The sequence below is a fragment of the Pelobates fuscus genome, chromosome 2, assembly GCF_036172605.1.
Source record: "Pelobates fuscus isolate aPelFus1 chromosome 2, aPelFus1.pri, whole genome shotgun sequence".
NCBI lineage: Eukaryota > Metazoa > Chordata > Amphibia > Anura > Pelobatidae > Pelobates > Pelobates fuscus.
In genome coordinates, this window is record NC_086318.1 from 342,577,011 (window position 1) to 342,601,705 (window position 24,695).

The following is a 24,695-nucleotide window of genomic DNA, read 5'->3' on the forward strand; positions in this document are numbered from 1 at the left end:
GTGTGTGTATGAATGCAGTGTAAGTGTGTGATGCAGTGTGTGTTTGTGTATGTGTTGCAGAGCCTTGGTGGGGGTGGGCATTTTTATTTTATTTTAATTATTATTTGAATTTTTTTTTGTTATATTATTTATTTATTTTATTATTATTTTATTCAGCACCTCTGCAAGTCCCAGTGTAAGTTTTGCGAGAGCCGCACTATGACCCCGCGGCTCTCGCAAGACTTACACTGGGAGCTGACAGAGGTGCTGACTGGACCGGCGCGGAGGAGAAGGGAGCTGACAGGAGCTGCAGGAGAGGTAAGAGCTCTCTGCCATCCCCCAGTCTGTATTATGGCAATGCAAATTGCCATAATACAGACATTGACTCGAGTATAAGCCGAGTTGGGGTTTTTCAGCACACAATTTTTTTTTTTAATATTATATTTAAATATATATATATATAGCAATAATTATATATATATTTAATCAGTATCAGTCTATGTGTAATTTTATATTAATATATCTATATATATAATTATGTATATATTAATAGTAAAATACACCTAGACAGTGTATGTGTGTGTGTATATGTGTATATATATATATATATATATATATATATACTTAGATCATATATATATATAATATATATATATATATATATATGACCTAAGTATATACATTTTTTTTTTTACACTTATTTTAACACTATTTTATTTTATTTCCAGCCAGCAGGGGGACTACCTCTCATTACAGGCAGTCCCCCTGCTGGCAATGCAGCAGCCAGCTAACCCGGCCATGTGATTGTGAGGTCCTCGCAAGGACCTCACTCTCACATGGCCGGGGGGGCTGCAGGAGGAAGGATCTGCCGCGGGGGACTCCCTGGGAGTCCCCTCAACCGCGATCGCCAGCGTGGGATCGCCGGCGACCGGGTAAGTAAAAAAAAAAAAAAGGAGGGCGTACTATTACGCCCTGCGGCGTTTAGAGCTGATTAGAACAGGGCGTAATAGTACGCCCTCCAGTTTTAAGGGGTTAAAACTGTTTTTATAATATAACATTTAATGTCAGTTACTGGTAAAAAAAAAAAAAAAATGGGTACACAATTTTTAACTACACGGAACAAAATTATAAACGCAACACTTTTGTTTTTTCCCCCATATTTCATGAACTGAACTCAATGATCTAAGACTTTTTTATTTACACAAAAGGCCTATTTCTCTCAAACAATGTTCACAAATGTGTCTAAATCTGTGTTAGTGAGCACTTGTCCATTGCCGAGATAATCCATCCACCTCACAGGTGTGGCATATCAAGATGCTGATTAGACAGCATGATTATTGCACAGGTGTGCCTTAGGCTGGCCACAATAAAAGGCCACTCTAAAATGTGCAGTTTTATCACACAGCACAATGCCACAGATGTTGCAAGGTTTAATGGAGTGTGCAATTGGCATACTGACTGCAGAAATGTCCACCAGAGCTGTTGCCCGTGAATTGAATGTTCATTTCTCTACCATAAGCCGTCTCCAAAGGCGTTTCAGAGAATTTGGCAGTACATCCAACTGGCCTCACAACCGCAGACAAGGCCAGATTAAGAGTCCAGTGGGCCTGGTGCTGACAATTATGAGGGGCCTAAGTACAGAATCTTATCGACCAAAAACACTAAAACAGTCATACCTCTCAAGCGTTATGTATCTGGTGGAGATGTTGCTGGAGGGAAACTCATAGGATGCAGCTATAAGAAAACTCAGTTTCTCTTAAAATATGCTAATCTCTCTCTAATTCATGCTTTCATCTTTCAAGTACATCCATACCCCCTAACAGCAGTGTCCAGTGAAGCAGGAAGTCAATGGGCGGTGTGAAAGGGTGGGCCACTGACGCGGATCATATAACCAGAACTCCTGAAAAGGGACAAACATGCCCAAAAAGGAGGTGTGTCTGCCCAAAGAATTGGAAGGCTAGCCTGGCATGAATGCATTTCAGGCTGCCTGACAATCATGTATGCTGGCCAGCAGCATCCTGAGCTTGGTATAAATGCGTCTAATGATGAGCTCGCTCCATGCTTTCTAAGGACTGTCCTCTAGCACTCACATGTCCACTTGTCTCTTTACCTTCTTACTAGCAGGCAGCAGCTCCTGGTATACAGTCTGAGACAGAGAAAAGGTGGATGTAGTGAGTGTAGAAGAAAGGGAACCATCCACAGTGTTAGAGATACCAAAGTCAGCTTTACCTTAACTAATTTCATTTCAACTAGTCCACACATGTTTTGTTTCCATATATTTATATATATATATCCCTCTTAAGTTTCCATACTTAAGAAAGAGTTTGTGAAGAGTATTTACGGTTGCCACCTTTCTTGGAAAAAATACAGGCCTTACTAATTTGCATAACTAATTATGTATGCATGACATCACATGATGTAAATCACAAGGAGTGACATAAGAGAAAATTCTGTAAAAGCACTAAAAAACTACTTACAGTTTGATTCTGCTGTATAAATGGATTGCTCCTAGTGTCCCCATGTTGCCCAGTGGCCCCTAGTGTCTGTGTCCCCATGTCTAGGAGATCACTGTGAGACAAGGGGACACAGACACTTGGGGACACTGAGGCTATGTATTGCAGTGTCCCTATGTATCACAGTGTCTCAGTGCCCCATGTCTCCCAGTGTCCCCACGTCTCTGTCCCACATGTTGCCCAATGTTCCCTAGTGTCTGTGTCCCCATGTCCCCCAGTGTCCCCATGTCACTAGGGGACACTCAGAGACATGGAGACATGGGGACATTGAGACTCTAGGAGACATGGGGACACTGAGACACTAGGGACTCTGGTAGACATAGGCACACAGATACAAGGAACACTGGAAGACATGGGACACTGATACACCAGGGACACTGACTGTGAGACATGGGGACACTGAGACACTTGGGGACATTGTGTCCCTAGTATCTCAGTGTCCCCATGTCTTCTAGTGTCCCCAAGTTTCTCAGTGTCCCCATATGTGTCTATTTCCCCATGTCTCAATGTCTCCAAGTGTCCCCAAGTGTGTATGTGTCCCCATGTCTCCCAGAGTTCCCAGGTGTCAGTGTCCCCTAGTGTTTCAGTGCCCTCATGTCTAAGTGTCCTCAAGTGTGTATGTGTCCCCATGTCTCAGTGTCCCCATGTGTGTTTGTGTCCCCAAGTGTCTCAGTGTCCCCATGTCTCCCTGCAGCCTTTACCCCATCCCTCACTTACCTGAGATGTAGACTGCTGTCTGGACTCTCTGTGATGTGTAGCTGCTCCCCCGCGGATCAGTGAGTAGAGAGATGCAGGTATATGCTGTAGCTTCCTATCCCTGCCTCTCTCCACACAAACACAGCGACCCCTACTGGGCGGTGCTAGTATTGCAGACTAATATCTGTTTACACTGAGAAAAATACCGGCACTTTTATTTACCGGCCAGGCAACCTCAAATAAATACCGGCCAGGTGGCAACCCTAAGAGTAGTGTGTAAAAAAAAAAAAAAAAAGTTAAAAAAAAATATATATTTTTTTAAAATCAATGGGCCTATTCCATGGGCATGGAGCTGCAGCTCCATCAGCCCCTATGTTAATCCGGCCCTGACCGCAGACATTGTGTAACCACACCAGCCCAGGACCTCCACAACCAGCATCTTCACCTCTAAGATCGTCTAAGACCAGCCACCCGGACAGTTGCTGCAACCATCGGTTTGTATAACCAAAGAATTTCTGCACAACTGTCAGAAACTGTCTTAGGGAAGCTCATCTGCATGCTTGTCATCCTCATTGGGGTCTCAACCTGACTGCAGTTCGTCGTCGTAGTCAACTTGAGTGGGCAAATGCTCACATTTGATGGCATCTGGCACTTTGGAGAGGTATTGTCTTCACGGATGAATCACAGTTTTCCACTGTACAGGGCAGATGGATGACAGCGTGTATGGCATTATGTGGGTGAGCGGTTTGCAGATGTCATCGTTGTGGATCGAGTGGCCCATGGTGGCGGTGGAGTTATGGTATGGGCAGGCGTATGTTATGGACAACGAACACAGGTGCATTTTATTGATGGCATTTTGAATGCAGAGAGATACTGTGACGAGATCCTGAGGCCCATTGTTGTGCCATTCATCCACGACCATCACCTCATGTTGCAACATGATAATAAACGGCCCCATGTTGCAAGGATCTGTACACAATTCCTGGAAGTTGAAAACATCCCAGTTCTTGCATGGCCAGCATACTCACCGGACATGTCACGCATTAAGCATGTATGGGATGCTCTGGATCGGCGTATACAACAGCATGTTTCAGGTCCTGCCAATATCCAGCAACTTCGCACAGACATTGAAGAGGAGTGGAACAACATTCCACAGGCCACAATCAACAACCTGATCAACTCTATGCGAAGGAGATGTGTTGCACTGCATGAGGCAAATAGTGGTTACATTAGATACTGACTGGTTTTCTGACCGCCCCCCCCCCCCCCCCGGATCCCTCCAATACAGTAAAAACTGCACATTTTAACCCCTTAAGGACCAGACTGTTTTTGCGATGTTGTAGATTTGCGACCAGGCATCTTTTTGACACTTTTGTGGTGTTTGTGTTTAGCTGTAATTTTCCGCTCTCTCATTTACTGTTCCCATACAAATTATATATTGTTTTTTTCAGGACAAAAGGGGCTTTCTTTACATACCATTATTTATATAATCTCATGTAATTTAATTTTAAAAAAATGAAAAAATATGATGAAAAATTTAAAAAAATACATGTTTTTTGACTTTTATGTGAAAAATCTTTTACTCATCTACAAAAGCGAATGAAAAAAACTGCTAAATAGATTCAAAATGTTGTCCTGAGTTTAAAAATACCCAGTGTTTACATGCTTTTTGCTATTTTTTTGCATGTTATAGGGCTATAAGTACAAGTAGGATATTGCGGTTTCAAAACATACATTTTTAAAATGTATCAATAGTGACATTGTAACACTATTATCTGTCATAAATCTCTGAATACCACACCACATGTACATATTTTTTTTAAAGTAGGCAACCCAAGTTATTCAATATGGGGTATGTCGAGACTTTTTTAGTAGCCACTTAGTCGCAAACACTGGCCAAAGTTAGCGTTCATATTTGTTTGTGTGTGAAAAAAGTAAAAAACTAAATTGAACGCTAATTTTGGCCAGTGTTTGTGACTAAGTGGTTACTAAAAAAGACTGGACATACACCATTTACAATACATTGGGTTGTCTTCTTTTGCAAATGGTATGCCATCATGGGGGTAATTCTCATTCCTCGGCTACCAAACGCTCTCAAAGGCAACGTAACCAACCTGGCCATTTCCAATGTAAAAATATTTGACCCATATATTTGACCCTGTAACTTTCAAAAACGCTATAAAACCTGTACATGGGGGTACTGTTATACTCAGGAGACTTTGCTGAACACAAATATTAGTGTTTCAAAACTGGAAAATGTATCACAACAATTATATCATCAGTAAAAGTGCTGTTTGTGTGTGAAAAATTAAAAAAGTCACTTTCACTGACAATATCATCGCTGTGATATGATTTACTGTTTTGAATCACTAATATTTGTGTTCAGCGAAGTCTCCCGAGTAAAACAGTACCCCCCATGTACAGGTTTTAGGGTGTCGTAGAACGTTACAGGGTAAAATACAGTGCTAACAAATTAAATTCTCTGGACTTTCGACCTGGGTTGGCAGGCAGGTCCCTTAAATTGCAATCAATAAAATTACTTAATTATGTAAAAATATTACATAAATACACACGTAGAATTTAAATATCTATGCATATTTATATATTTGAAGTCTACGTGTATATTTATATAATTATTTATGTAATTTTGTATATGGACATATGTATAGTTCGTATTCTTTTTATTTATTTATATATACATAGATATATATACAATTTCATTCTAAGTGTATTTTGATATAAATATATATATATATTATCAAAATACAGTTAGAATAAAATTGCATATAGATATAAAATTGCATATAGATATATCATTTTTTTTAATTTTTATTATTATTTTTACATTTTTTCATTTAATTTAAATTACTTATTATTTGTATTTTATAATAATATATATATATAGTTATTATATATATTATATATATACACGTGTGTAATTTAATTATAAGTGTATTTTTATATTAATATATGTACATATTAATATAAAAATACACTTAGTATGACATTATATATATATGATATATAGACGTATATTATATAGGTATAATATACGTCTATATATCATATATATATATACACATATATAATTATAATTTTTATTTATTAACTTTAACCTTTATTTTTTTTCTTTGATTTTACACTAGCAGGGAGACTGCCTGTCAGCACAGACAGTCCCCCTGCAGGCAGACACATGGACACCTATTGTGACCATGTGGTCGCCCTGTTGAGCGATCACATGGCCCCAGGGGTCCTAATCTGCCATGGGGAGACTGTCTCGGCTGCAGGCAGTCTCCCCACACCAGGACCAACGCCGATCGCCGCCGGGGGAACGATGGCGATCGGGTAAGTAACTAAGACCGTTAGGACGGTTCAGGACCGTCAGCGGTCGACAATACAAAAATGCCGATGACGGTCCTAAACCGTCCTCGGTCCTTAAGGGGTTAAAGAGGCCTTTTATTGTGGCCAGCCTTAGGCACACCTGTGCAGTAATCATGCTGTCTAATCAGCATCTTGATATGCCACACCTCTGAGGTGGATGGATTAGCTCGGCAAAGGAGACGTGTTCACTAACACAGATTTAGACAAATTTGTGAACAATATTTTAGAGAAATATGCCTTTTGTGTACATAGAAAAAGTCTTAGATCTTTGGGTTCAGCTCATGAAAAATGGGGGCAAAAACAAAAGTGTTGCGATTATAATTTTGTTCAGTGTATATTAAAAATACTCACGCAATACGATATGAAAGCAGAAAACCGATGCTGGTTTTGATCAAGGCCATTATTAATAACTGAGAACAAGTTTATAAAAACACATCAAGCACCATAACCACTACAGCTAGCTGACACTCTCAAAGAATGCATTGCAGGGCTTAGTTAAGTAGAGCTAATGGAAATTCCTAGTTAGTAACTTCCAACTTTCTGGAAATGATAGTGAAGGCAGGAAGCACTGCCCAGTGGACCCCAGGTAAGATGTCAATCTTCTATAAGCTGTAGTAGTTATGGTGCTTGGACTGCTCCTTTAAGAAACTGGTTTTCTAGTTTAATTTAAAAGGGACACCAAAAACTGTATTATCAACATAGTTTTGTGGAATTATTATCATGGCTTGCCTAATATGTCACTGCATTCTCAGCGGAATCTATAATTTGAATTGGTAATTGGGAGAGATTTTCACAACTCGATATCTGGCTGGTTTATATTGACTAGAGATTTTTAATTTTTCTAACTTACTTTTGGCAGTCAGTGGAAAAATTGGGAATCAAAGGAGGAAATGCAGCCAGCTGATAAAGTGTTGCTAGGGATGACTGAGTTTTAAATTCAGCCTGGATCAGTAAATAAATATAATATACACATATACAAATATATAATCAGGGCCGTAGAGGACTAGCTAATGTGTCTGTTAGCTTTTTTCTTTTCTGCTGCCACTGTCATCAGGGAACACCATTGCCATGAAGAGATGTACATGGTCTGCAACCAGAGTCGTAACAAGAAACCAGTCGGCCCCGGTACGAAAACTGCACTGGGGCCCCCCATGGGTCTCACCCCCCCCCCCCCCGCCATCCCCTCCACACATCTCGTATCCCTCTGCCAGCCCCTTCACATGTTTAAATCTCCCCCCCTCTCCCCAGGGGCCCTTGTTTCTTACACACCCTCCAGCCCCCCATGTGTCTGTACCACCTACCCCCTCTATGTGTCTCTCCCATCCCCATACATTTGTGACAGATACACACAAGCACTGACCAGTGGCGGATACAGAGCCTGATCTTGGGAGGGGCACTTGTAGATTATTTAAAGAAATAATCCAGGCACAATAACCACTACAGCTCAGTGTAGTAGTTATGGTGCCAGTAGTGCCAGGATACCATCCCAGAGTAAGTAGTCAAACCGTTTAAGAACAGTTTGACAACTTCCCTGGGGTCTGCTAGGATATAGGGAATAGGAGCAGTGGTGTGTGTGAAAGGTGCAGTGTGTGTGAGTGCGAGAGGGCGGCAGTGTATGTGTGGGGCAGTGTGTGTGAGAGTTGCAGTGTATGTGTGTTTGGGGCAGTGTGTGTATGGGGGCACTGTATGTGTGTTTGGGGCAGTGTGTGTATGGTGCAACTGTATGTGTTTGTGGGGGGCAGTGTGAGTGTATGGGGGGCATTGTATGTGTCTGTGGGGCAATTTGTGTATGGGGGCAGCAGTGTGTGTGGGGCAATGTGTCTATGGGTGTGCAGTGTGTGTGTGGGGCAGCGTGTGTGGGGCATCTCTAACAGGAATGGTTTTGTAGGCTATTAGCTATACATCCCAACAGCTAAGGTGTTTATCTTGCAGAGCCTTTTGCCTCTCTGTCCCTTGAGCTATATTCACTCTTTCACTTGCTTACTCACCCTGTAGTCATACACTAGATTTCCTCCAATAATAAATTAGATATGTAAGTTATTGGTATTTCTGATGGCTGAGGTAGCGTATTAGCCTTGATATTTCTATTTTTTTGGATGTCTTTTTGCATCAATTGAGTCTATATTTTTAGCTCTATTATAGCAGGATGATTAAACGAGTTAATCTCAATAAGCACAGCTAGATGCAAATATCCAGTTTATATATTTCCATGCATCCACTGCGCTTGTTATTTATGGTAGCTTTCAAAAGATACAACGGAGTACAAGTATATCCTGATACTATTTACCCAGTGTTTGAAACAATAGGACAATATAAAAGATTCCTCTTTAAAAAAAAAAGTTTGACAATCTTTATTTTTGCCTTATAAGAGATGTGCATTACAAAATCAAACAAGAGAAATGCAGACAGGTAATACAATATATTTTTTTATAAACAGTAGGGTAATCAAACCAATCCATTACTTTGATAATCCTATTCAAAACCACGAATCAAGTGTCTGTAGGGGAAGAAAAAGAAAAGAAGGAAAACACCTTCACTTATCCCCCCATCCGACTTTGATCCTCATTATAAATTAACCCTGTGGGCAATGACATAATAAAGCCTGATTGGAGTTTTAATGAAGCTTCTACAGAATGATTGGAATCTGTCGTATTTTCGTGGTAGCTGATTATGTGACACAAAGTAGCAAGTAATGATTTCTTTTTGTTACTTTGTTCATTATGTGCGGATGTGTATATCACTTTTAATCACCAAATTAAACTCTCTTCTACAAAGCAGAGATTGCCCTTTTGTTTCGTGTCTGTCATGGCACCAACAGCATCACACTGTTGATACATACGGACGTAGAACACTAACAAGAAAGTATATTGTCAACATAATACGGAATATTGATTCGATTTGGTCAAAGTATCTTTGAAAATCTTGCCATAGTTGGTAATAGTACCATTTAAAGGATCCAGTTGTAGCATTTTTAAATGATGGTACCTTACAGGATAGCCAATGATTGCCTTCCCACAGTCCAGATCACTTAATACCTTCATGGAAATCCAGAAGTGACTTTCTGTTTTTTTTTAAGTGTGACGAACAAAACACGTAGACACATGTCGCTTTGACTTAGGCTTTAATGGAACCATTTTTGTTAAGGTTTGTGCATGGAAAAAATAAAATTGTTCTGGGCAAAATGAAAAAAATATTTTGAAATAAAAAAATTTGAGGACATCCTAGTTTTGCTCATATGGTGGTTCAGATCATCCAAACATGTTAATAAATAAAAAATCAGATAACGATATAAATGAGCCAAAAAGGATGTGAAATTGGCCAATCAATGTACTGCAAAATATATACATAATATAAATATAGATTGTTTTACTGCTCTTCCTTTTTCCCCTTTGTTGGTCACTTCTCACTTGATCTGTGAGTAAAATCAACATTTAGTGCCTTGCATCAATAATGGCACAAAGGGCAAAATTTGAATCATGAATCAAAACAACAATGCTCATCCATTGCACGTTTGGTTTAGTTCGTAATCAGCTACAAATGTCGGCTTGTAGTTTGTGGATTCATACGATCACCCAGTTGGCACAAATTTCAACATGAAACAAATCTCAGAGCCTAGTTTGTACTGCTGATAAAGATAATCTAGCTGTTGCCATTGAATCATGAGTGTGCTGTTATTCCACTATGAGCTGTTTTCTTTTTCTTATGTGACGTTAAACCCCACCAACCTATCTTTTACCTACTAATTACCGAGTAAGCATTTGTGTATGATAAATGAATAGGACCTACTACTGGCAAATGTGAGTTTATCTGTAGTCAGATGCATATTTTTAAAACCATACAGTTAAGCTGCTCTTTATCTTCACTCACAACAGAAAATGTAAGACAACTAGCTTGAAGTGTACATCTCTACATGCAAGCACTTTTCCACATTAAATACAGGGTCCGGAAGTCACGCATACATAGTACAACCCCAGGCAGATTCCTATTTACTTTAAAAATTCATGTTAACCACTTATGCAAGTGAATTGGAAGCTGTATGCAGCTCTATTGCAAATACACAAGAGCGCAAATTAATGTATTTTAAGCAATCAGTGAGCATGCACGTCTCAAATGAGAATATTTACAAGATGATCTGATAGAAGTACTGTTTACCTTTAGTGTCCAGGGTGTTTTTCTTAAATTTCGTGTAGGTAATATACATTTTTGTTGTTTATCTCATTTAATTCGAAGAGTGTATTTAAATATTTTTTCCTTCACATGGATCAGTAAATATTACTGGAAATAGTACCTGGAAAAAATCAATCTGAACATGTCAAATATTTTTAATAAACCAGGAATCGCAGAGAATGGACAAGGAAGTTGTGAATGTAAAGCCACAATAGCCGAACTAGAATTTTTTTTAACTCCGTTAGACTGCAGTGGCTATGACCTAAATGTTCCCTTGTCAGTTCCCCAAAAATCTTGGTTTAGTGAATAACCCATATTTATTTATGGTAGAATGAGACACTATGCTCTACAACCTATTGGTTATTTGTGTCTTCATTAATCAGATTGGTTTTATTATTTTAGTGATGGATGGGCTGACAGAGATGAAGTCATTGAAGGATTTGAAGAAGAGGCCAACGGGGGAATTACTATAAAGCTGCAATCTGCTGAAGTGAGATCTTTTGATGACTACTTTCTAAATCTGCGTTTGGATACCAATTCCAGAAACCCTTGGTTTAGTGAATTTTGGCAGCATCGTTTCCAGTGTCGTATTCCGGGACACCCACAAGAGAATCAAATTTTTAAAAAAATATGCAAAGGTAAGAGTAATATATGCATTCAGTACTAGGGTCAACATAATAATCAGAAAAATATCTGATTACATAGATTTTGATATTGCATGTATCACTGGGGTCAGGTTATAGTAATGGTAGAGATGCTGAGTTAAGAGTTTGCTGCAAAGTATAGGTACAGGATGACTTGCGCCATTCTGGTTAACCAGGAATATGTTTATTGACCAGTCAATGTGTTCCCTTGATGAAGTCTAGAAAGCTTAAATTATGTTTTATTTAAAGGGACACTATAGTTACAAAAACAACTTTAGCGTAACATGGTGTATAGACCATGCCCCTGCAGTCTCACTGCTCAATTCTCTGCCATTTAGGAGTTAAATCACTTTGTTTATGCAACCCTAGGTACACCTAGCACAGCTTGCACAGCCTTTCTAAACACTTCCTGTAAAGTGAGATCTAATGTTTATACTTCCTTTATTGCACAGTCTGTTTAATTTAGAATTTTTGTTATCTCATACACTGTTAATATTCTGCTAGACCTTGCAGGAGTTCCCTGTGTGTGATTAAAGGTCAACTTACAGAGCAGCAGATAATAACTTCTAAAATAAGTGAATACCTGATTGAAAATGAAACCACTTTTTTCATAAAAGCTGTGTGGAGGCCAGGGGAGGTGTGGCTAGGGCTGCACAGACAGAAATAAAATTAATATAACTCCTAAATGACACAGAATTGACTTTAGAGACTTCAGAGACCTGATCTATACACCAATATTGCTTCCTTAAGCTAAACTTGTTTTGACTATAATTTCCCTTTAACTGTGCCTTTCACTTGTGCATTTCCTGTTGCTACTTTCTATTTTTATTTTTTAATTGTATCATCCTCAGACATTTCAATTGAAAATATATAGGTTTGAGCAGTGGTTCCCAAACCTGTCCTCAAGGCACCCATACCAGTCCAGGATTTGGGGATTACACTGATGTGTCCAAGGTGTTTTTAGAAAAAAGACACAACTGGGTAATCCCTAAATCCTGGACCGGTAGGGGTGCCTTGAGGACTGGTTTGGGAACCACTGGGTTTGGGTATATGTTTCTTTTTGCAGCTTGTTGTAAGTCAAGTAATTTACTTTGATACTGTTCCACAGTGCCTGCTAATCTCCACATTCATTATTGCCAAGACACACTGAAAGTCTCCAACCTACCAAAGTTAGTCAAATTATGTATTTGGAAGGTGTGGGAAAGTTGTGTGTGACCAAGATGACCACATAATGAGATCCTTGTCCAGATAATGCTACTCATAAGTTATATTCAATAGCTTCACTTCTGACATTAAGTGGGGAACTAACAAGTCAAGTGCCCTCTGTTCCATGTTTGCCTTTAGAAATGGAGTACAACACACCACAGGCCTTATGATAAGGGAATCCAGGACACCTCCAGAATGGGACAAGAGTATATCCACACTGTTGACTAAAGACATCTTAAGCAAGCTCACGTTGCACAATGCCTAATTCATTATAGAGGATGTGGCTCAGGTATAGCTGGATTTAGTCGGAATTAACAGCAGGGTAATAGGGTCAAGATGGAATTTCAACTAGCTTGACACCAAATTTGCAGGACACTACCTGGTTGCACTTATCTATGCTAGATCATGTGTCATATGTCTTTTGCCAGAATACTGGGGTCTTTGCTTAAATTTCAGAAGGCAAGTAGTGTCTGTGCCAGATGCAATGGAGGATGATTTCAGTTATTTTACATGCCTTAATTAATCAAATATTGGGCAAAATACACGGCAAAACGTGGCAAAAAAATCCCCAGCTCCCCAGAGGCTGTCCTAGCACCCTGGTCATACAAATATTCATTAACGGCTTTTTCTTGTTGGAGCAGGCGGTCGAACATTAGGAGTGTTGAATTCCAAAGTGTCGGGCTCTCGCAAATCAAGCGCCTCACTGGCATGTTGTTTCGCCGCTGGATATCTGCAAAGTGCGCCATGGCCGTGTAGGAACGCCTGAAATGGCCACATACCTTCCTGGCCTGCTTCAGGACGTCCTATAAGCCTGTGTACTTATGCACAAAGTGTTGTACGATCAGATTACACACATGTGCCATGCACGGCACATGTGTCAACTTGCCCAACTTCAATGCCGCCAACAAATTTGTTCAGTTGTCACCACTTTGCCGATATCCAGTTGCTGCGGAGTCAGCCACTTTTCCACCTGTGCGTTCAGGGCGGACAGGAGTGCTTGTCCGGTGTGACTCTCTGCTTTCAAGCAAGTCAAACCCAAGACGGCGTGACACTGCCGTATCCGGGATGTGGAATAGTACCTGGGGAGCTGGGGGGGTGCCGTTGATGTGGAGCAAGAAGCAGCGGCACAAGAGGACTCAGCCGAGGAGGTTATGGAAGAGGATGGAGTAGGAGGAGTAGAGGAGGTGGCAGCAGGCCAGCCTGCAATTCGTGGCAGTGTCACCAACTCCTCTGCAGAGCCACGCATTCCATGCTTGGCAGCCGTCAGCAGGTTTACCCAATGTGCAGTGTAGGTGATCTACCTGCCCTGACCATGCTTTGCAGACCAGGTATCAGTGGTCAGATGGACCCTTGCCCCAACACTGTGTGCCAGACATGCCATTACTTCCTTTTGCACAATCGAGTACAGGTTGGGGATTGCCTTTTGTGAAAAGAAATTTCGTCCGGGTACCTTCCACTGCGGTGTCCCAATAGCTACAAATTTTTTGAACGCCTCAGACTCCACCAGCTTGTATGGTAAAAGCTGGCGGGCTAATAGTTCAGACAAGCCAGCTGTCAGACGCTGGGCAAGGGGGTGACTTTCTGACATTGGCTTCTTACACTCAAACATGTCCTTGACAGACACCTGACTGTGGGCAGATGAATGGGAACTGCTAAAGGCGAGAGACGGAGTGGCGGATGGTTGAGAGGGGGCAAGGAGGACAGCAGTGGTTGACGTGGCTGAAGATGCTGGACCAGGAGGAGGATGGCGGCTTTGAGTTTGTGTGCTGCTTGTACTCATGTGTCCCATAGGCGTCCCATAGGCGTTTGTGATGTGCGATCATGTGCCTACGCAAAGCAGTTGTACCTAGGTGGGTGTTGGACTTCCCACGACTCAGTTTCTTTTGGCACAGGTTGCAAATGGCATCGCTGTTGTCAGAGGCAGACACACAAAAAAAATGCCACACTGCTGAGGTCTGCAATGACGGCATTCTGGTGGTGGACACAGCATGCGTTGATTGGCGTGCTGTCGGGCTGACCCCGGGTGCCGATGCATGCTGTCTGACTGTGCCACTAGCTCCTTGCGACGACCTCCCCCTGCTTCCAACTCGTCTCCTCCTCCTCCTCTCTGTCTCCCCATCTTAACTTTCGCCCTGTTCTTCTTCTTGCTGAGCGGGCACCCACGTGACATCCATGGACGCATCGTCATCATCAACCGCCTCACTTGTATCTGACAACTCAGCAAAGGAAGCAGCAGCGGGTACAACATCATCATCATCACACCGTACGCCCATGTGTGTAATGCTGCCTGCCTGAGATATATCCCGGTTATCTACATCCTCTGGCAATAATGGTTGCGCATCACTCATTTCTTCAAACAGATGTGTAAATAACTCCTCTAACATACCAAGTGAAGCGGCTGTGGTGCTAGTGTTGGTGGTGGCGGCAGGCGGGTGAGTGGTATCTTGAGAGGTGCCCGAAGCTAAGCTGGAGGAGGATGGTGCGTCAAGGTTCCGAGCGGAAGCTGTAGAAGATTGGGTGTCCTGTGTTAGCCAGTCAACTATGTCCTCAGAACTTTTCAAGTTCAGGGAACTTTTCAGGCCTCTGAAAACTGGGCATTATTCTAGGGCCAAAGGGAATCACAGCACCACGACCATGATGGCCCCTGCGGGGTGGCCTGCCTCTGCCTGTCATTTTTTTTGGGATTAGTGGTACTATGCGTGCAAGCTACTGTGAGACCAGATATGAGTGGCAATGTGCACTGACAGAGGTTGGCAGAGTACACGCTGTAGGCCTGACACCCGCTTGAAGACAACTAACTGCTATTCAATCTATAACAGTGAAAAACTTTTTTTCTTTTTAAATGCACGCTATAGTGACACCAGATATGAGTGGCAAAGTGCACTTGCAGAGGTTGGCAGAATACACGCTGAAGGCCTGACACCCACTTGAAGGACACTGACTGCTATTAGCTTACAGTGAAAAACGTTTTTGCTTTTTAAAGGCACGCTATTGTGACACCAGATATGAGTGGCAAAGTGCACTTGCAGAGGTTGGCAGAGTACACGCTGAAGGCCTGACACCCAGACGCTTGCAGACAACTAACTGCTATTCAATCTATTACAGTGAAAAACATTTTTTTGTTTTTAAATGCAAGGTTAAAGGGACACTGTAGGCACCCAGACCACTTCTGCCCATTGGAGTGGTCTGGGTGCCAACTCCCACTACCCTTAACCCTGCAAGTGTAATTATTGCAGTTTTTTTATAAACTGCAATAATTACCTTGCAGGGTTAAGTCCTCCCCTAGTGGCTGTCTATTAGACAGCCACTAGAGGGAACTTCCTGCTCTATAGCACAGGTTTTCTGTGCTAGAGCGTCGCTGGACGCCCTCACGCTGTGTGAGGAACTCCAGCGTCGCTCAATAACCCATAGGAAAACATTGAAAATCGTTTTCAATGCTTTCCTATGGGGTGCGCATGCGCATTAGGTCTCCTCGGCCGGTGGGCAGGGTCAGTCTCGCCCACTAGCCGACGTAGGCAGAAGGTGGAGCGGCGGGGGAGGAGCAGGCAGCGACGTGGGACATGTCGCTACCTCAGGTAAGTCACTGAAGGGGTTTTCACCCCTTCAGCAACTGGGGATTGGGGGGTGGAAGGGAGAGGAATCCTGCAGTGCCAGGAAACGGATTGTTTTCCTGGCACTGGAGATTCCCTTTAAGCTATTGTGACACCAGATATGAGTGGTCGCACTGGGCAAGTGGGCACAGAAGCTGGCAGACAACTAACTGCTATTCAATCTATTACAGTGAAAAAAAAAAAAATTTAAATGCAAGCTTAAGCTATTGTGACACCAGATATGAGTGGCAAAGTGCACGCTGAAGGCCTGACACCTGCTTGAAGGACACTGACTGCTATTAGCTTACACTGAAAAAGTTTTTTGCTTTTTAAAGGCACGCTATAGTGACACCAGATATGAGTGGCAAAGTGCATTTGCAGAGGTTGGCAGAGTACACGCTGAAGGCCTGACACCCAGACGCTTGCAGACAACTAACTGCTATTCAATCTATTACAGTGAAAAAAATGTTTTTGTTTTTAAATGCAAGCTTAAGCTATTGTGACACCAGATATGAGTGGTGGCACTGGGCAAGTGGGCACAGTATCCACTGTGAGCCTGACACAGAAGCTGGCAGACAACTAACTGCTATTCAATCTATTACAGTGAAAAAACATTTTTTGTTTTTAAATGCAAGCTTAAGCTATTGTGACACCAGATATCAGTGGCAAAGTGCACGCTGAAGGCCTGGCACCCTCTTGAAGGACACTGACTGCTATTAGCTTACAGTGAAAAACTGTTTTGCTTTTTAAAGGCACGCTATAGTGACACCAGATATGAGTGGCAAAGTGCACTTGCAGAGGTTGGCAGAGTACACGCTGAAGGCCTGACACCCAGACGCTTACAGACAACTAACTGCTATTCAATCTATTACAGTGAAAAACATTTTTTTGTTTTTAAATGCAAGCTTAAGCTATTGTGACACCAGATATGAGTGGTGGCACTGGGCAAGTGGGCACAGTATCCACTGTGAGCCTGACACAGAAGCCTGCAGACAACTAACTGCTATTCAATCTATTACAGTGAAAAAGTTTTTTTTTTTTTTAAATGCAAGCTTAAGCTATTGTGACACCAGATATGAGTGGTGGCACTGGGCAAGTGGGCACAGTATCCACTGTGAGCCTGACACAGAAGCTGGCAGACAACTAACTGCTATTCAATCTATTACAGTGAAAAAGTTTTTTTTGTTTTTTAATGGAAGCTTAAGCTATTGTGACACCAGATATGAGTGGCAAAGTGCACGCTGAAGGCCTGACACCCGCTTGAAGGACACTGACTGCTATTAGCTTATAGTGAAAAACTTAAGCTATTGTGACACCAGATATGAGTGGTGGCACTGGGCAAGTGGGCACAGTATCCACTGTGAGCCTGACACAGAAGCTGGCAGGCAGGCAACTGCAATTACATTACACGAAAAAAAAAAAGCAGACTGATGTTCTAGCCCTAAAAAGGGCTTCTTGGGGTGCTGTCCTTACAGCAGAGATCAGATGAGTCCTTCAGGACTGTAGTGGACACTGAATACCCTAGCCTAGCTATCAATGTTCATATCAAATGAGCAGCAGCTACACTTTCCCTCCTCTATCTAAGAATGCAGCTTCAGAATGAATCTAAAATGGATGCTGTACAGGAGGTGGGAGGGTCTGCTGCTAATTTGCTGAAATGTGTCTGCTGACCGTGAGGCACAGGGTCAAAGTTTACTCATTGATGACGAATAGGGGGCGGATCGAACCGCGCATGTGTTCGCCCGCCGTGGCGAACGCGAACACGCTATGTTCCCCAGGAACTATTCGCTGGCGAACAGTTCGGTACATCACTACTGATGACACAAAACTAGAAAAGAAAATACAGTCTGAACATGATACAATTTTTCTATAGAGGGATTTGGATAAATTAGGGAACTGGTCAGGCAAGTGGCAGATGAGATTCAATACATATAAATGCAAAGTCATTCATTTTGGAAAAAATAACCCACAAACTACTTATACATTAAATGGGGTTGAATTGCAGACAGTGCCATCTTAACAGCATTTTAGGCCCCTTGGGCAAAGCGGTGCACTGGGACCCTGCCTACACAACCACTCACAGAAATAAAAATCTAAATTATCGATAAAATTAAGCTTATATGTATTGGTACCGCTAACAAATGCAATGCATACATACAAACACACACACATTTCTGAAGACACACAGACTGCTGAATACACACAGACAGACTGCTAAATACAGACACACTGCTGAGTACACACACACTGACTGCTAAGTACATGCAGAGACTGCTGAGTACACACAGGCTAACTGCTGAGTACATGCATAAAGACGGCCCTGGTTATGGATAAATGAAAAGGACTTGGGAACAAGTATCCCATGTGAGTTTATTATTTCTTTTTACATCCAAGTGTACATACAGCATTGCTCTATATACTTTTTATTTTTCTTTGCAGACTTTTAACAATTAATGGAACACTATAGGGTCTGAAACTCAAACATGTATACCTGACCAATTATTTTGGAAAAAATAACCCACAAGCTACTTATACATTAAATGGGGTTGAATTGCAGACAGTGCCATCTTAACAGCATTTTAGGCCCCTTGGGCAAAGCGGTGCACTGGGGCCCTGCCTACACAACCACTCACAGAAATAAAAATCTAAATTATCGATAAAATTAAGCTTATATGTATTGGTACCGCTAACAAATGCAATGCATACATACAAACACACACACATTTCTGAAGACACACAGACTGCTGAATACACACAGACAGACTGCTAAATACAGACACACTGCTGAGTACACACACACTGACTGCTAAGTACATGCAGAGACTGCTGAGTACACACAGGCTAACTGCTGAGTACATGCATAAAGACGGCCCTGGTTATGGATAAATGAAAAGGACTTGGGAACAAGTATCCCATGTGAGTTTATTATTTCTTTTTACATCCAAGTGTACATACAGCATTGCTCTATATACTTTTTATTTTTCTTTGCAGACTTTTAACAATTAATGGAACACTATAGGGTCTGAAACTCAAACATGTATACCTGACCAATTAGTGTTAAAAACACTATGTAGCACCCCCAACCTCCCTTATCTCCCAAATATAGTAAAATCTTAAATTTCTTCCAGTCTGCTGGTGCTGGCTCTGCCCCTGGCCTGCCTCCACAGCTGACATCATCAGAAGTGGTGATCTCAGCCAATCACAATGCTTTACCATGTGAAAGCAAGCATTGGATTGGCTGGGATTGTCAAGGAGGAAGATCAAGTGCCAAACACAGACCTGGTCAATCACAGCCAAACACAGCACAAGCCAAACACAGACCTGGTCAATCAACATTTCCTCATAGAGATGCATTGAATCAATGAATCTCTAAAAGGAAAGCTCAGTGTCTCCATGCAGAGGGTGGAGAGACACAGGATGTCAGTCCTGCACACTGTGTAGCACTGCCTCATAGAGCACCTTTAGTAGCCATCTGAGGAGTGGCCAGTGAAGTTATCACTAGGCTGTAATGTAAACACTGCCTTTTCTCTGAAATACAGCGTTTACTGCAAAACGCCTGAAGAGAATGATTCTACTCACCAGAACAAATTCAATAAGCTGTAGTTGTTCAGGTTACTAGTGTCCCTTTAATGTTTGTTTGTTGGTTTTGGAGGAAAGATGTTTTTTTAAAAAAAAATTAGCAATTACCATGGCAGTCAATGACATATTATTGTTGATTGCTCTATTTATTTTTTCATTTGTTCATGTATTTATTATTACAATTTGTTTGGATTTTATTTTTGGAAGCCATTATATTTCTCTACTGAATGATTTGTTCACTGCGGCAAGCTGAAAGTTGAAAATCTAAATTTAAGTTATACAAACTGAGACTGTTTTTTCCTCGTGGTTTGGCCTACATTTTACAAATCAGATTTCAGTTTAACACAATTCACTATTTAGCAAATACACCCTTCAGCCAAATTGTGGAAGACTGTAAAGGGAATTGAACATATTGGCATAAAAAAAAAAAAAAAAAAAAAAACAACCTTAAATATCTGATCTGGAATAGTCCTCAATTCCTGGCGTAGCGAATAATCCCCTTTTTAAACCGCTATAGTTTACATATACAATTGTATCTTGAATTTATAAGCACAAGGCATTCCCAAAGGTGACAGTTTTTGCAATAAAGTTTGTCTGAGCTACTTAAAATATTTTTTTAATATGCAGTTACACGCAGTTCTATTTTTCATATATTTGATCCTTAAAATGTTATGTTTTACAGCTTATAAACATAATTCTTTTTTTCTTTTATGTCTACATTAAATGTTACAAATATTTAATTCCTTAAATGTTTATTGTATAAAATGAATCCAGCTTTTTTTTAATATTCCCAGTAATGGCATGAAGCATGTGAAAATATAATAAAGATAAAATCTTTAACTGGGTTTATACAAAGTTTTTTTTCTTGGATTTACAGTGCAGTAAGCCTGTTGCCATGGCAGCCAACATTTTAACTATCCCAGAAGAGGTTTAAAGATTTACGAATTGATTCAAGGGTATGAGATTAATAATTGCATCTCTCGTTTGATCTTGTAGTTTAGCAATGTGCATGCGTTCTTTGTGCAACTCTCCATATCACATACTGTTTGCTATTTTATAACTAAGTGGTAGAACCCCACAATTGGTGCAGCAATGGAGATGCCTGCATGTGGTGATCTAACAAGTAAACAGAATCAATCACTAAATTACCGAAGGATCCCTCTAAGTCTAATGCACTGTCTGTGAAATGTCCAGAGGTAACTAAAACATTGCTTCTCTTGGCTCTATAAACCATACTGCTTATACAGATTAGTGGAGTCCCTATTCTCCATTTTATAATAGGGAGCCAGTGATAATTCAAAGGTATCACTGATACTCAACAGGGGAACCTCCAGGGTGTATTATTACTATTACTAATAATCATCTTTATGAATTATATAAATAATGCCTTGAAACTATTTTTAGAACTCTCATCTTAATCCCGCTTATTTTCAGAAACCTCTCAGATTTTGTGAAGGCAGAATATGGCTTCCTGCCATAGTGGTCCTGCCGTGTATTTCTTATAATTTATATAAAAGATGGTCAGGGACCTATCCAACACTGGTTTATAAAAAGTCCTTCTAATACTGTTACTAAGACTGCTACTAATTGAACCATGCTCTTGTTACTCAAAATTATAGGAATGCTTGGTGTGAATGGTGGATGTTATGTCACAGCATTGTGTGTGAGTTTGGTGTATATGTTCGTGTGTGTCTGTGTGTGTCTGTGTGTGTCTGTGTGTGTCTGTGTGTGTCTGTGTGTGTCTGCATGTACGTGTATATGGCAGTGTGTGTGTGTTTCTGGCTGTATGTGTATATGTGAATGTGTTTGTACATCTTTGTCTGTAGGCATATATGACAATTAATTTGCATGTGTGTAAGTGGGGAAAATTTATGTAGGGTTTGGGCTTTAATTAGATCAGCCGTGGTGAGATGAACTGGGAGAATGTGTGGACATGTACTTCAAGATATACAGAAAATGTACACTGGTGTGATGGGGCATATGTATTGAGTGGTAGTTTTTTTTTTTTTCCATGTATAATTTTTATTCAAGTTTTGCATATAAATCGAAACATATGGGATACAGAAGAGAAGGTGAAGGGGAGGGGAATATTCAATACACTCAAGTTTTTTGTTATTTTGCAAACAAGTTTACATTTGGTCGGCATCAGTCAGTTTATACAGTAAATGGATCGACAGTTAAATAAGATAACAATTTTGTATATTGGACCCAGGTATTGTTACAGTTGTTATTTACGGTACTTTCAACCACATTTCATCTGTTTCAACCAAGAATGAGTGGGACATTTGTTATCGTAATTTGCCCATTTCACAATTCACGCAACTTTAGAGGGAGAACTACAACATCCACATCCTATCTCAAACAGTTTGTAGGTCGGCATGTTAAATACCTCCAGAGATGTAGAATTGTTATTACTTATTTTGGTGACCTGTTCTTTCCCCCTCTAGGCCTGTGCTTGGTTTGACCCGGCCTAATCCGCTTAATTTCCCCATTTTAGCTGTGCTTGATAACCACATCTATGTGTTAGCTTTATGTAGTGGTTTCAGTATGTTATTCAGATATTGGATATTTCCCACTGCTTGTCAAGTGTAAGACAATTGCCGGGCGTAGACCGTCAGACCTGTTCCTTAAAACTTATGTCGTTCTAGGGGAGTGCCCCTGTCCCAATCTTCCCGCTTATGATTTGCGGCGAACATCTGTATGATGACTGGGGCTGAACACCCTCCTTATTCCCTACTATCTATATCTGTGCTATGCCTCTGAATTTTAGATATAGTGTATCTAAGTTGGATGGGGCGGGAAGGGTAGGGGGGTAGAATAAACAGGGAAAGAAACAACGCTTTTCGTACTATGCTCAGGAAAGCTAAATATGCCCACGGATACAGTATCCGACGGATTGACAGGTCAGTGGAATGACACATGTCAATGAGTTGACAAATGTCATCAGCAGGAATGTGTTGCCGGTAGATAAAGTTCTAGGTTCAGTTGGTCTAGAAAGTTCAAGAGATTATGTGGTTCCTATCTATTGTCCCCAGTCTGGGATATTGGCTTTAGAATCGCTCTGTTAGCAATCCAGCTGGCCCATTTTGTTGTGTGTAGCTCCTCTCGGCCATTAAGCCTGTGCACCAGAAGTTCATACTCATATGTGGCGTCTACCCTGTTCCATACTTCTGCGAATGAAGGTGCATTGGTCCCTTTCCAGTGACTGGCTATACTTGTCTTAGCCGCCATTAAGATATGTATGTCAACTACCTTTTGTGGTTGTGAGAAGACAGTCGGGGAGAGATGGAGTAGGTAGCAGTCTGGCGTAAAAGGGATTGGTATTGTCATAAGCTTATTGAGGGCCTTCCCTATTTGTTGCCAATACGGTCCCAATGTAGGACACTCCCAAAAAATATGTTTGAGAGTGCCCACATGATGGCCACATCGCCAACATTTGTTTGATACATCTCGGTACATATGTGCTAGTCGACTTGGGACCAAGTACCATCTCATTATGAGCTTGCAGTATGCCTCCCAGTGGGATAGACTGTGTGAGGAAGCTTTGGTTGTTTGGATAGCTTGTAGCCATAATGGGATGGGAATGGAGAGATTAAGTTCGGTTTCCCATTGGTCCATGTACTTATGTTTGGACAATGGGTCCGCTCCGTTAATGGCTGTGTAGCACAGGGATAACGGTTTAATCTTTGTGCCTTTGCCTATACAGTGTCGTCCGAAGAGAGTGAGTTGAGATTCGTCTGAAGGCTGTATTTTGTGTGTATGCGTTATATGTTTAACTCTTATGTAGGTGAAAAGGTCTTTAGCTGGTAAGTTAAATTCGGTTTGTAGTTCTGGGAAAGTCTTAAGGCCCTGTGGAGTGAATAATTGATGGATATGGGAAATTCCTCTTTGGATCCAGGATGTTACTGGTATATTATGTGATAGTGCTGTGAGAACACTCGTGGGGGCGTAATAGATGAGATTATCTACACCGGGCCCATCTCAGCCAACTGCGTATTAAAAAGCGTGTACTCGACAAAGGTTTATTTTGTTTTGTGTCCCATGTTGTGTACGTTTTAAGCATCTGTGCAAGGTTGTTTGGGTGTAAACATGCATTTTCTAGACAAAGCCATACCGGGGGTTTGGAATTAGATAGGACCTCCAGTCCCTGCGCTAGTAGCGCTGCCTTATAGTAGGATTTCACGTCTGGAATGCCCAGGCCTCCCTTTAACGGGGATTGCCATGTGAGGCGTCTCGCTATCCTTGGTTTTTTTTTCTTCCAGATGTATGCATTAAAGATCGACTGGAATCTTTTCAGGATTTTATCTGGTATTTCTATCGGTAGTGTTCGAAAGAGGTATAATACATGGGGTAATGCCATCATTTTCGTGGTGTGTATTCTACCCAACCATGACACCTCCAATTTCTGCCATGCATCTAATTGTGCCTGCAGTTTGTGGATCATAGATACATAATTTTCCTGCACTAGTTGTAAGTCAGATTTCGCCAATTTTATGCCTAGGTATTTAAGAGAGGTTGATCTCCAATCAAAGGGGTGTGAGTTTTTTTAAGTTTGTACCATCTGTGGGGATAGGCCTATGGGTAGTGCCTGAGTTTTCTTGAGGTTGTTTTTGTAGTATGAGACCTCCCCATATTGAGACAGAAGGTCCATCAAATTCGGGATGGAGGTGTGTGGTGCGTTAAATAGAGTAGGACATCGTCCGCAAATAGTGCAATTTTCTGTACTCCGGCTGGTGTATCTAGGCCCTTGATCCCTGGATGAGCTTTAATGCGATTTATGACCGGTTCGAGGCTCAGGATGAACAAGAGGGGTGAAAGCGGACAACCCTGACGGGTGCCGTTGCTTATGTCAAATGGCTTGGATAGAAAACCAGAGTTGAAAACTCTTGCCGATGGGGCTTGATATAGGGCCATAATACCCCCCAGGGTGGAGGAAGAGA

The 24,695-nt window shown here is 41.3% G+C and overlaps 1 protein-coding gene across 1 annotated transcript in view; it reads left to right on the top strand.

The window, feature by feature from the left end:
- The window catches only part of GRM1 (glutamate metabotropic receptor 1), a 423,450-nt gene that overhangs the window by 314,584 nt on the left and 84,171 nt on the right, over window positions 1-24,695 (top strand). Inside the window, exon 4 of the mRNA XM_063443594.1 lies at window positions 11,139-11,374. Coding sequence (XP_063299664.1) covers window positions 11,139-11,374 — 236 coding nt within the window. The remainder of the gene's footprint in view (window positions 1-11,138; window positions 11,375-24,695) is intronic.